Genomic DNA, 14,256 nt, shown 5'->3' with positions numbered 1-14,256 from the left:
TGAAATCGGGTCATGCAACGGGACACCGATTCCAAACACACCACCAAATCTAAAACAGAGTGGCTGATAAAGAAAAAAATTAAAGAAAAGAATTAAAGTGTTGCAATGACCCAGTCAAAGTCCAGACCTCATCCCAATTGAAATGCTATCATGGGACCTTAAGAGAGCTATGCATAAATGAATGCCCACAAAATGTGATGAACTGAACCTATGTTGTGAGAGACCAATAAAGCGATGCAGAAAATGATTATTTCAAGTTACTGCGGTTGAAGGTGTTTCTACAAGTTATTGAATCATGGGGTGTACTTAGTTTTTCACACATGGCTTCTCCATTTTGGCACCATTTTTGTTAAATAAATAATGACACAGTGGAATCTGTTGTGTGTTGTTTTATGTCTGAGGTTAGATTTAAATAATTTTAGAATTTGGTAGATTGATGATTTTTTAAATTATGTCCTGATATGAAAAACTACAGAATGCAAAGAAAGGGTGTACTTTCTTTTTCATGACTGCACAGGTATCAGGAGATTCATTCTGTAGCGAGTATAATCCCAAATTTGTGTGTGATAAGCATACCAGTTTATACTCACCAATTGCACAAATCTGCCCTGAGATTGTGCGATTCACTGTCACACAATAACAGTGCAAAATAAAAGTGAAATGTCCACTAGATGGTAGCAGCATACTGAGACATTTGGTGAAATAATACATCTTCCCATCTAATTTCCATTGCACTGTGCTTGATAGAGGCTGACCATATTTATCTGGCACCAATAATAACTTGGTAGATATATGATCAGTGAAACATGCATGCAGAACAGGTTACCCCATTAGAGCTTGTTGTCACCCATCTTTCCCTCATTTCCTTTCAGCTTTTTTTTTTTACTTTGAAGGCACACTCCAGTGATTTTACACACCAAATGCAGTTCACTTATTACAGAAATTGGTACTGAGTGATTGAAAGTAATTGTGCTATTTCTATTCTGTGGTGTGGGATTCCAGCCTGGAAACCAGACCAATCAGTAAGCTCATGATTATTTGCTGTAACAGATAGGTCTGAACCAATCAGTGGAATTAAAAAAAAAAACAAACAAAAAACAAACTCCTGAGGTTCACTATCAGGTCTGATGCTCAGACACTGTATAATTCTATCAGTGTTGGCCCTAGATCCTCTATACTGCAGGCAATATTGAGAATTGATGGATTACTGCATCCTCAAAAGACAATACCTCCATGACTTTGTTCTTGTTGATGTTCAGAAAATTCAGGAACTGAGAGGAGCTTTTTCCAATTTGGAAGAAATAGGAAAACTGGTGCGTGTATTTCTAAATTCATATCAGCTCCATGCAGGTCAAATTAAATACTGTTGGATTAAACCAAATAATCTGCATCATCTATTCAGGGAAAGTAACTTACAGTTTAATCAGGTGCAAGAAATACTTACACCATAAAAAGTCACAGAGGCCATAAAAAGCATTTGAAGAGTAAGTGTTTCGTACATTAATTGCACTCATAATTGCATAGAATAACTAGTATTCTTACACATATGATCCACAATGCAGAAGATTTCAATACATAATATGTCCTACATGTATGTCCTATCTGTCTAAATTACATGATATTGCTGTTCAAATTAACATACATTTTCTGCCTGTATTTTTGTATTTTGTAGAAAAAAAAGATTAATTCTGTCCTATGAAATTAAGTACAATTTTTATGGCCCTGTGCCTCGACCCATGATAGCTTTCTTTGTGTTTCTCTCTGGTCTCAGCAGGATTATGTAACACTTTGGTCCAAACAGTGCCATTAAGAGGCCAAAACTGGAGGCCAGGATGGCAAATACCTCCACTGCATCTGCATATTTGCCTGGTGAGCTGATATAAGCAGGGACAAATGCCACCCACACAGCACAGAAGATCAGCATGCTGAAAGTTATGAGTTTGGCCTCATTGAAACTGTCTGGAAGATTTCTTGCTAGGAATGCTAACAGGAAACTGAGCATAGCCAGTAAACCAATATAACCAAGTAACACTGCAAAACCAACAGGGGACCCAACTATACACTCATAAACTATCTTGTCATTGTGGTATTGGGTGTTTTTATGAGGTACTGGTGAAGCAGACAAAAGCCAGGCAGTACAGATTGCCGCTTGAACAGAAGTAAGAACCACAACTGTCCCTCTCTGCTGTAAAACACCAAACCACTTCAGACTGGCTTCACCTCCTGGCTTGGAGGCCTTGAACACAGCCAGAACCACCATGGTTTTCACCAGGATACATGAGACACAAAGCACAAAGCTGATCCCAAATGCTGCATGTCTCAGTTGGCATGTCCATAGTCTGGGTCGTCCAATGAATAGCAATGAACAGAGGAAACATAACTTAAGCGACAGCAATAGCTGGAAACTCAGTTCTGAATTGTTGGCACGAACTACAGGTGTTCTGCGATGATAGATGAAGATGCCTAGGACAACAATACAGATAAATGTGCCCAGCAGTGAGGTGGCTGTCAAGAAGATACCCAGAGGCTCGTGATAGGAGAGGAATTCTGTTGTTTTAGGAACACAGTGGTCACGCTGAGGACTGGACCAGAAATCCTCTGGACAACTGGTGCACTCCATGGAGTCTACGAAAATAAGAAAAGTGTTGAGACATGTTTATAATATATATCCAAACTGAATTATTTAAAACTGAACACTCACCAGTCTTATTACTGATTGTTCCCTCAGAACAAGGGATGCAGTCAAAACAACACTCAGGTTCCCCCTTCTTTCTGGCCATGCGGGTACCTGGAGGACAGCTCTCACTGCACACTGACCGGGGTGGCTGTAGGTACAAGAATAAATATTTGTTATTCTACATGACTATTGTGGACCAGAAGTCTGAAAAATCATAAGTGACCTTTTTTGACTTGAAGTTCCAGAAGATTTTGTCTTCATCAAGTGTGAGTTCTTCACCTTTGAAGGCTGACTTCTTAACCTCACCCACAGTCTGAACTTTAGTTCTTCCATCAGGAAGCCACTGCCAGTTAATAATATCATAGATTGGTAAAACATCACCATTCTCATCAAATGACACTTGATCACCAAATGATGTGGTGAAGTTGACCTTATCCAAGTAATACACAAGCTGTGAATATTAGAATAAGGGATACAGAAGAAAAACAGAGTACAGATTGAAAAACTGATATGACCATGTTGACCACATAGTATTTATTATTAAACTGCAAACAAAACAACCCTAATGACAAAATGTTGCTCTCTCTGACCTGATATTACTGAATACTATCTAGCTATTACCCAGCTTTTGGAAAATTTATCTTAGCTGTGTTAATCATTTCACATTTAGTCACCTCAAAGATTTTTCACTTTAATCCTATGCATGCTACTCCACAAGGAATACTAAAACACAGGGTTTAGTCATGTGAATAGATGGAGTGTAAACTGATATCACACCTGCCATGGCTCCAGTCTTTGTAAATTCCCACAGCTGTGCCCACTGAAAGGCCCTCTCCCTGGCTCACACTGCAGCATGTCATCAAGGGCATATGCCAGAGCATACACAGCCTTATACACATTATACTCTGGCCTGAGGTCTGAAACGTCCAAGAGCTCAGTCTCCACACTCTCTAGATCTTCCTGTCCAGTGCATAATGCTCCTCCAGCTTCCACCCAACCTGCTGGAGGTGGTGCAAATCTACACTGAAATGTGTGTTCCCAAAACTGATTAACCTGAAACATTTTCAAAAATGTGTATTTTAAATAATGAATATATTATTCTTACAAATAACAGATTTGATTTCAAGGTTAAAATCTCACCATGTTATTTCCACGTCTGTTGTTGTGGTATAGGTCAGGACGTATTTGTAACTGGAAGTCCCTGAGCCCTGGTATTTCTCCTCGACGGATGGCAATGCCCAGTGTTCCACCCAGGTACGGCATGAGGCGGGGGTCTGGAGCACAGCAGCTGCTGTCCAGGCTTCACTGGCTATCCACTGCAGTCCTGTCACATTCTGCCTCACCACCTGTACATTGCATTATACCAAGTATATGAGTTTATATCGCCATTTATGGCAAGTTATGAGCAAAGTGATGAATATCATCATAACTGGAAATGAGTATAATTTTTTTGAGGGAGGAATCTCACTCTAAAACCCACCTATCAACAATTTTAATTAATCAGAGATGTAACTTATTAATCTTATACCTATTTCTTACAAGACAATACGTTTACGCATGTTAAGTCTTTCATTTTGACAAAGATAACATTAAGTTGTGTGTGAAGTTATGACAAAATTCAATTTCAAGCCCAACCTCTTCCATGAGGTCAATCATGTGGCTCTCATGTGCAAACACAATGACCACACGAGCTGTAGATTTCTTCATCACATCCACAATCCTCCTAAGTTCATCTGGGTCATTGTCCCAGGGCAAAATCTCTGTATAGGCCAGACAACCTCCACCATATGGACCCAGGTCAGATTGGAAGGATCGGGCAGCATGGAGTCCATAATCATCATCTCTCACCAACAGACCTGCCCAAGTCCAGTCAAAGTGTTTAAGAATCTGAATCATAGCACGCACCTAAGTGAGTACAGAGTGGAGGGATTAGTGCATAGGCTGGAATAAGCTTTTATTGAAAATCCTGAGAAACTGGTTCCACCAATGAAGATGTTTAATTATTGCCTCTTGGTGTTTTGACAAGTATTGTTACCGCTGATGCACAAAAGTGCATTCACCAAACAGCCATAACAATAACACTGGCAGCTGGGGTTAATGTTATGGCTGAGCAGTGTATTTTTTGTACAGGGATGTTCTTCCTGAAAAATGTTTAACTGCTCTATGCATTAGCATTTTGGTGATTGATGTTCACCTGGAAAGCATCACTTGGGATCGTCCTAAAGAAGGATGGAAACCTTTGGCGGTCACTCAGGCAGGAACATGTGGCAAAATAACTCACCTGTGAAAAGCACAGACTGAGCATCCTGAAAACAGTCAAAGCTTAAACACACTCTTTCATTATGTAAGGTTGATTATTAATTATTAAGAACTTCATCAAACAATGTGAGTGATACAAAAGAATTAATAGATGGTAAGGCAGAAAAACTTACCATAGGCACTCTGTACAAACCTAAGACAGTGGAGATGGCCATAGAACGTGTAGAAGAAGAATCACCCACAATCCCTAAGACTGGAAGGGTTTCTACACAGGTCTCATGTAATATGACTTGCTCCTCTTGACCACTGGCTAATGACAATGCTGCACGGAATCCAATTACTAGTTTGTTGCAGTTATCATACAGACTGTATCCCAGAGTCACATTAGGTAGCAGGTTGGAGTTTCTGTTGATCTCATCAATAGCAAAGGCCATGGTCTGTGCTTTTCTGAATCCTGAAACATCAAAACTAACACATAAAATACCAGTGTTTACTACTAAAAAATACAACAGTATACAGTAACTGTGCAAACACATACAGTGAGCAGTGAATTCAGTTTAATAGCAGCAACCATGATACTAATAAATCAATTTAAAAAAGGAGACTGTACAAAAAACAATATCTTTTAAATGGCATAAATACACAATGAAACTCTTTAATAGTAACATCAGTTGAACAAAAATACATTTTACTAATGGAACTGATTTTCCCAGTTTTAGCTTTTTTCTATTTCCCTGACAGACTCACCCATGACAGGTAGGCTGTTGTGGCTCTGAGGTAAAAGACAGGTCAGGATGAGTAGAAAAGAAGTGGGTTCCAAAAAGCCCACCAAGAACCACATCTCCAGTCTTGTGAATCCCATTTAGATGAAACTGTCCCTGTAACTGGCAGGAGGAGGAATACAGAGGGGAGGACACAGTAGAGGAAAAGTAGGAATACAACAACAAGAGCAAGTTAGTGTCTAGGATTGTCCACATGACTTTCCTCTGGTTCACCCCTTTTCTGAGCCCAGTTATTAATTTCTACAGCTATGTCACCCCCTTTTATTGACTTACAGTATTTTTTAATCTTCCACACCACCCATCAGGGCAGGAGAAGATGTAGGGGCAGGGCCTAAGATGCATTTTATTTCATACAGGTGAATCAATGTGTTTACGTTGTTAATGTCACCTTTCCAAGCCAAATGTGAGTTGTGGATGACCATGGTGATCAAGGTCTAATATAAATTGCATGATAGTCATATGGTGTGTAAATTCTCTTGAATGTCATGTGAAGTGGGTTTTCCATATGTATGTCAAGTTGTAGACTGTTTTCAAGTAAATTATCTATTTGTATTTTTGTAAAATACAGTTTTTCTACACTTTTTCTTTCACTTTTTTTTTAAACCTTAACAAATTATGTACGTGCTTGTATCAGAAAAGTTATTTACAACTGAGATCAATCCAAAGTTGTGACAAACATACCAGATTATGCTCATCAAATGCACAAATCAGCCCTGAGTTTGGGGTATTCACTGTGACACCGTGATGGAATTAAGAGAAATGTCCACTAGATGGTAGCAGCAGCATACTGAGACGCTTGGTCAAATAATACATCTTCCCATCTAATTTTCATTGCACTGTGCTTGATAGAGAGTGACTGTATTTGGCTGGCACCTGTTAACTTGGTAGATATGAGATATGATCAGTTGTGCAGAACCATGCGTGCATTAGATTGTGTTGTGACCCATCTATCCCCTCCCTCATTTCCTCTCAGCTTTTTTACTTTAAAGGCACACTCCAGTTATTTTACACATCAAGTTCAGTTTACTTATTACAAAAAGTGGTACTCAACCAGTGAAAGTAATTGTGGTCTATGGGGCATGGAATTCTAGCCTGGAAATCAGACCCTATCATTAAACTATAATGAGGCAGTTTTGATACAATGACTAAGAGAGGATCTGCAATGGTCAATAATGCTCCTTTGAAATCAAAACTGAACAAAGAAATTCCAGAGACATTTCTCAAATGTAAATTGGTCTGGCTGGATTCCAAAGTAAAATAACCATGGTATTGGAGTCAGGATTTTGTGACTAGAGCTATCTGGGAGAAACCCTGTTTTACAAACTTGACATTGGTGTTTAGCAACCAGGGAGGATCTAATGAAAGACACCACTTGGTTTCATAATGTGAAGTGTAGGATCCAGTGTTAGAAACCTTATTGCCTCAGTGTTGAGAATTTTATTTTTTAATTTTTAAAATCCACCACCCTTGTTAGGGTGGTACTGTGGTGCAGTGGTTAGCACTGTTGCCTTACATCAAGTAGGTTCTGGGTTTGAGCCCTGGTTTGGGCTGTGGAGTTTGCATGGTCTCCTTGTGCCTGTGTGGGTTCTCTCCTACAGAGGCCAGGTTAATTGATAACTTTAAATTGCCCATAGGTGTGAATGTCTGACAAAATTGTTTGTCTATATGTGCTGGCCATGCAATGGAGTGGTGATCTGTACAGGGTGTACCCCGCCTCTCGCCCAATAATAGCTGGGATAGGCTCCAGACCCCCCAACCCTGCGATCCCTAACGGATAAGCAGTATAGATAATGGATGGATAGAAATATCTTGTTACTCCCCCACCTTTAGGGAAGTGCAATACTAAACTGCTTGACAAAACTAAATATTGTTGGATGAAATCACTTACTCTGCAAAATGTCTCAAGTAACTCACAGTTTAATGTGGTGTAAGGTTAACTTACACCATGAAAAGTCACAAAGCTCATAAACAGCATTTGAAGAGAATGTGTTCTGTACTTCAGTTACACCCTAGAAAAAAACAGAATAACTGATATTGTTTAAGTATTCTTACATATATGATCCACATAGTGTATTAATGAAAATAAATTAATGTGGTCTAAAATTAAGCACGTTTATGACACAGCGTCTCTACCCATGATAGCTTTCTTCGTGTTTCTCTCTGGTCTCAGTAGGATTATGTAACACTTCGGTCCAAACAGTGCCACCAAAAGGCCAAAACTGGAAGCCAGGATGGCAAATACCTCCACTGCATCTGCATATTTGCCTGGTGAGCTGATATAAGCAGGGACAAATGCCACCCACACAGCACAGAAGATCAGCATGCTGAAAGTTATAAGTTTGGCTTCATTGAAACTGTCTGGAAGATTCCTTGCAAGGAATGCTAACAGGAAACTGAGGATAGCCAGTAAACCAATATAACCAAGTAACACTGCAAAACCAATTGTGGACCCAACTACACACTCATAAACTATCTTGTCATTGTGGTATTTGGTGTTTTTATGGGGCATTGGTGAAGCAGACAAAAGCCAAGCAGTACAGATTACTGCTTGAACAGAAGTAAGAACCAGAACTGTCCCTCTCTGCTGTAAGACACCAAACCATTTCAGACTGGCTTCACCTCCTGGCTTGGAGGCCTTGAACACAGCAAGAACCACCATGGTTTTCACCAGGATACATGAGACACAAAGCACAAAGCTGATCCCAAATGCTGCATGTCTCAACTGGCATGTCCATGGTTTGGGACGGCCAATAAACAGCAGTGAACATAGGAAACATAACTTAAGTGACAGCAATAGCTGGAAACTCAGTTCTGAATTGTTGGCACGAACTATAGGTGTTCTGCGATGATAGATGAAGATGCCCAGGACAACAGCACAGATAAATGTGCCCAGCAGTGAGGTGGCTGTCAAGAAGATACCCAGAGGATCATGATAAGAGAGGAACTCTGTTTTCTTAGGAACACAGTGATCACGCTGGGGACTGGACCAGAAATCCTCTGGACAACTGGTGCACTCCGTGGAGTCTGTGAAAACAAAGAATCTTTTGACATACGTGTTTATACTAAACTGAAATATTTAAAACTGAACACTCACCAGTCTTATTGCTGATCTTTCCCTCAGAACAAGGGATGCAGTCAAAACAACACTCAGGTTCTCCCTTCTTTCTGGCCATGCGGGTACCTGGAGGACAGCTCTCACTGCACACCGACCAGGGCGGCTGTACGGAGAAAAGTAAACATCTGTTTTTCTACACCAACATACACTGATATAATGGGTTATCCATGGGCCAGAAAATAACAATCTGAAAAATCAGGGGTAACCTCTTTGGATTCAAAGTTCCAGAAGATTTTGTCTTCATCAAGTGTGAGTTCTTCTCCTTTGAAGGCTGACTTCTTAACATCACCCACAGTCTGAACTTTAGTTCTTCCATCAGGAAGCCACTGCCAGTTCAAGATATCATAGATTGGTAAGACATCACCATTCTCATCAAACAACACTTGATCACCAAATGATGTGGTGAAGTTGACCTTTTCCAAGTAGTACACAATCTGTGAATATGAGAATGTTGGATACAGAAGAAAAAAGAGAATAGAGGAAAAAATAAATTCATACCATGGTGACCACAGGGTTCTTATCAAACTACATACAACACTTATATAGGAATATATTAAGTCATTAATAAATTCCAGCAGAGCATTTCCTTTTCAGTAGTTACATTACATACAGTAATATCTATCTAGCGACAACATGTTGCTCTATCTGTCCTGATATTGATAAATTCTATCACACAGCTTTCAAGAAAATTCTTTCAGCTATCCTTTCTTAGATCTTACACCCTAAATACTAAAACACAGGATTTAGTTACATGAACAGATGGAGTGTAAACTGGTATCACACCTGCCATGGCTCCAGTTTGTGTAAATTACCACAGCTGTGCCCACTGAAAGGCCCTCTCCCTGGCTCACAGCGCAGCATGTCATCAAGGGCATATGCCAGAGCATACACAGCCTTGTACACATTATACTCTGGCCTGAGGTTTGAAATGTCCAAGGCCTCAGTCTCCACATTCTCTAGATCTTCCTGTCCAGTGCATAATGCTCCCCCAGCTTCCACCCAACCTGCTGGAGGTGGTGCAAATCTACACTGAAATGTGTATTCCCAAAACTGATTTACCTGAAATATATTAAAAACTGTGTGTTATAAACAGTGACAGTATATGATTATTGCAAATACTAGTTCAGATTGCATGGGTAAACTCTCACCATGCTATCTCCATAGCTGTTGTTGTGGTGTAGGTCAGGGTGTGTTTGTAGCAGGAAGTCTCTGAGCCCTGGTATTTCTCCTCGACGGATGGCAATGCCCAGTGTTCCACCCAGGTACGGCATGAGGCGGGGGGTCTGGAACACAGTAGTTTCTGTCCAGGCTTCACTGGCTATCCACTGCAGGCCTGTCACATTCTGCCTCACCACCTGTACATTGCATCATATAAAGCATATTACTTCATAATGCCATTCCACTAAAGTATGTAGTTTCCACAGTTGATGTCATACACATGCATATTTGTGTTTTACACAGTATTATGAGCAAAGTGAGGAATATCATTATAGATGCAACAGTGTATAATTTTTCTGAGCAGCACATTTAATTAATCAGAAGTGGAACATAGTCAATTAAATCTATTTCTTACAGGCCAGTAAATTTTTCTAACACAAATGTTTTTCAGTTTGACAAAGAAAACATTAAGCTGAGTGTTATGTTATGACAAAATTGTATTTCAAGCCGAACCTCTTCCATGAGGTCAATCATGTTTCTCTCCTGTGCAAACACAATGACTACGCGAGCTGTGGATTTCTTCATCATATCCACAATTCTCTTCAGTTCAGCTGGGTTGTCACCCTTGGGCAAAATCTCTGTGTAGGCCAGACAACCTCCCCCAGATGGACCAAGGTCAGATTGGAAGATTCGGGCAGCATGGAATCCATAATCATTATCACTGATCAGCAGACCTGTCCAAGTCCAGCCAAAGTGTTTTAGAATCTGAATCATAGCACGCACCTAAGTGAGTACAGAGTGGAGGGATTAGTGTACAGGCTGGAGTAATCTTCCACTGGAAATCTTGCTGAACAGATTCCACAATTGACCATGTTTAAAAAGTGCTTGTCAGTGTTGTGAGAGATAATATTATCAATAGTATACAAAAGGAATACACACAACATTAAAACCAGTAACTAGGTATAATATTGTGGCTGATCAGTGCATTTGTAGTACAGAGATGTTCTCACTATTTTATCTGCACTTGCATTATTTTATGCATTATCAGTTTGCTGATAGATTTTCACCTGGAAAGCATCACTTGGGATCGTCCTAAAGAAGGATGGAAACTTTTGACGGTCACTCAGGCAGGAACATGTGGCAAAATAACTCACCTGTAAAAAACACAAACTGAGCATCCTGAAAACAGTCAAAGACTTTACACACAGTTCTTATAATTCTTCATTGATTAAAACTTAAACTTACTTAAAACTTACCATAGGTACTCTGTACAAACCTAAGGCAGTGGAGATGGCAATAGAGCGTGTAGAGGAAGAATCACCCACAATACCTAGGACTGGAGGGTTTCCTACACAGGTCTCACGTAATACAACTTGCTCCTCTTGACCACTGACTAATGACAACGATGCATGGAATGCAATTTCTAGTTGGACGCAGTTATCATACAGACTGTATCCCAGAGTCACATTAGGAAGCAGGTTGGAGTTTCTGTTGATCTCATCAATAGCAAAGGCCATGGTCTTGGCCTGTCTGAATCCTGTAACATCAAAACTAACACATAAAATACCTCTGTTTAATGAAAATTAGAAAATGACACATTAACTGTGTGAACATAAATATTTCAAGACCACAGATTTAGCAAACAATGAAGCCAGTTGAATAACAGCCATAATAATAATACTTGAGAGAAAAAGTAAATAAAGGAGGCTATGCAAAAGCAATATCTTTAAAATGGCATAAATACACAATAAAATTCTTTCACAGTAATATCAGATGATGAAAAATACATTCTACCAATTTAATTGATTTTCTCCAGTTTCTGCTTTTTTTGTTTCCCTGACAGACTCACCCATAGCAGGTAGGCTGTTGTGGCTCTGAAGTAAAAGACAGATCAGGATAAGTAGAAAAAAAGTGCATTCTAAAAAGTCCACCTAGAACCACATCTCCAGCCTCGTGCATCCCATTTAGGTGAAACTCTCGCTGTAACCTGCAGGAGGAGGAATACAGAGGGGAGGACACAGCAGAGGAAAAGTAGTAACATACGAACATGAGCAAGAGCAAGTTGGTAACTAAAAATATCCACATGACGTTTGTCTGATTCACCCCTTTTCTGAGCTCAGATATTAGATCCTACAGCTATGTCATCCTCTTTTATTGACTTCCAATATTGTTTAATCTTGCACACCACCCATCAGGGCAGGAGAAGACGTAAGGGCAGGGCCTAAAATGTATTTCATTTCATATAGATTTTGTATTGCAGCAGTTTAACTTTTCACTCTAAGGCCATGTTTGCATCCTTTCCAATCCAAATGGATGACTGTGATGATCAAGGTTTATCTAAAATTTGCATGACAGTCATATAAGTTTTACATTTTCTTGAAAGTGATGTGAAGTGGACGTCCATATGAATGTTAAGTTATAGACTGTTTCACCTTCCCATAAAACATCTACTTGCCTTGTCATAAAATACATTTTTCTCCCCAATCACTTTGCAGTTTAAAGCCCTAACAGATATTGTACATACATGTACCAAAAGAATAATTTTGGACTGAGTATAATCTGAAATTTGTGTGTGAGAGAAGCATGCCAGATCATACACATTAAACGTACAAATCAGAACCCGAGTTTAAGGGATTTACTGTCACAAAGTAATAGATTATATAAAATGTCCACTAGATAGTAGCAGCAGCTTACTGAGACAGATGGCGAAATATTGCATCGCCACATCTTTTTTTCATAGCACTGTACTTAATAGAGACTTACTGTGTCTCGCTGGCACCCATAGCAACTAGGTAGGAAACGTGTGCAAGACAGGTCACCCCCATTTCCTCCCCCTTCATTTTTTTTCTCAGCTTTTTTACTTTAAAAGCACATGCCAGTGATTTTACACATCAAGTCCAGTTTACTTATTACCGAAAGTAGTACTCAGCCAGTGAAAGTAATGGTGTAATTTCTATTCTTTGGAGTGGGATTCTAAAAGACAAGACATTGACAAAAATGTTAGGCAGCCTGGCTGTTATACTAACAGCACAGTTCAGTAATGCACATGATCTGCTACAAAGGGCAGCAAACAAACTGAGGTCCAGTGTGCTACAAAGTTTACAACAGCAAGAAGACAATGATGTTCCCCAACAGCATCTTGGGTAACTAAAACAACCCTCAGCTCAGGCCAAAGTATGCATCGAGAAGCTAAAAGAAGAAGAAAAAAGAGCTGATTTAAAAAGTAAAAAGCAAGAGCTAAAACAGGCCCTCCTCAGATGTAACTGGGAGCTAGCTGCAGCTGATAACCAACTTGATGAGGTGAGAAAAGCCGATGGCAAATCCCTCAGAGGACATAGATAATTTAAAACCTCAGAACAAAAACTGTGACATACATCTGGAAACTAAAAGAAAGCAAATCCAACAGATGCAACAGTAAACAGTAGCTAGGGACAGAATTAATAAAGGTAGAGCAGAAAAAGAAAAGTCAGCAGTTAAAAGCAACAGTCATTTGAAATAGGTAGAAGCAGACAAACCTATCCTGATGAGAATTTCCTAGGGGAAAGGAAAGACTATTCACCCACTAGGGAAGCTCAAAGAGGCATGCCTTCACAACCCTTCTCCCCTCTCACTCTGGACCCCTTCCGGGCCAGCAGAACCCCTCTAGATATGGTTAAGATGACTTCCCCTCTGGGTCCCTCAGATTGAGACTTAGATAAGATTGCTCCTAAAATATCCCATCTTGAACCATCTCCTGATGGTTGTCATGACACCACCACCTAAGACACTGACTTCTACTTAAGAAAGTTCCAACATTCTACAGTTGATGACAATATATATCTGATCAAGGTGACTTCTATTTGTCAACAAACTTATTGGGTGCCTACTTGCTCAAATCAGGGAAAACTATTACCTTCTCTGCAAGAGACAGGGTTGGTATAAACCTCAGAAACATCAATGAGAGAAAGACAACAACCAGTGACTGTCTCAGTAGCAGACCACTAATGCTGGTTCCCAGTGGACTGAAGCCTGCTACACCTCAGGGCCAAGCCCTGGAAGTCCGCAATAACAGACTTGACAAACCAGAGCAGAGGGGTGAGAACCCCTCCAACAATTCTTGACGTTTTTGCATGAGAAAGGTGTTATTGAACTACCCCACATTCTGTAGCAAGTTGACTCAGTTGGATGAAGAGGGGTGCCAGTCAGAGTCATGCTTGACCGATTAGATTTGTCACACCATACAAAACCAATCAGCAAACAGGGATGAAATATTCAACTCTCAAAAG

The 14,256-nt window shown here is 39.9% G+C and overlaps 2 protein-coding genes across 2 annotated transcripts; both read right to left on the bottom strand.

The window, feature by feature from the left end:
* Positions 1-1,611: 1,611 nt before the first annotated feature.
* Positions 1,612-6,038, bottom strand: LOC108899785 (extracellular calcium-sensing receptor-like). Its single transcript, XM_018700434.2, is given in 10 exon segments — positions 1,612-2,625; positions 2,702-2,825; positions 2,901-3,128; positions 3,455-3,730; positions 3,818-3,942; positions 3,945-4,023; positions 4,313-4,582; positions 4,872-4,958; positions 5,110-5,404; positions 5,684-6,038. Coding segments are annotated over 10 exon segments (2,625 nt in total). The 5' UTR covers positions 5,914-6,038; the 3' UTR covers positions 1,612-1,714.
* Positions 6,039-7,619: 1,581 nt separating this feature from the next.
* Positions 7,620-12,478, bottom strand: LOC108899783 (extracellular calcium-sensing receptor-like). Its single transcript, XM_018700429.1, has 9 exons — positions 11,841-12,478; positions 11,248-11,542; positions 11,059-11,145; positions 10,505-10,774; positions 9,982-10,188; positions 9,617-9,892; positions 9,040-9,267; positions 8,813-8,936; positions 7,620-8,742 (listed from the first exon to the last, which is right to left on the bottom strand). The coding sequence occupies exons 1-9, from the start codon at positions 12,074-12,076 to the stop codon at positions 7,832-7,834; spliced, it is 2,634 nt and encodes an 877-aa protein (XP_018555945.1). The 5' UTR covers positions 12,077-12,478; the 3' UTR covers positions 7,620-7,831.
* Between the last annotated feature and the right edge of the window lie 1,778 nt (positions 12,479-14,256).

The sequence above is a fragment of the Lates calcarifer genome, linkage group LG21 (assembly GCF_001640805.2).
Source record: "Lates calcarifer isolate ASB-BC8 linkage group LG21, TLL_Latcal_v3, whole genome shotgun sequence".
In the NCBI taxonomy this organism is placed as follows: domain Eukaryota; kingdom Metazoa; phylum Chordata; class Actinopteri; family Centropomidae; genus Lates; species Lates calcarifer.
This window is presented reverse-complemented; position numbering and strand designations above follow the sequence as displayed.

What these genes read in the sequence shown, in the direction of transcription:
- LOC108899783 (XM_018700429.1), bottom strand. Translation starts at nt 12,076, where the DNA reads ATGTGGATATTTTTAGTTACCAACTTGCTCTTGCTCATGTTCGTATGT. An exon ending in TCCCAAGTGATGCTTTCCAG is followed by an intron (nt 10,775 to 11,058) that starts GTGAAAATCTAT and finishes GTACTCACTTAG; the next exon opens with GTGCGTGCTATGATTCAGAT. An exon ending in TGATTGACCTCATGGAAGAG is followed by an intron (nt 10,189 to 10,504) that starts GTTCGGCTTGAA and finishes TGCAATGTACAG; the next exon opens with GTGGTGAGGCAGAATGTGAC.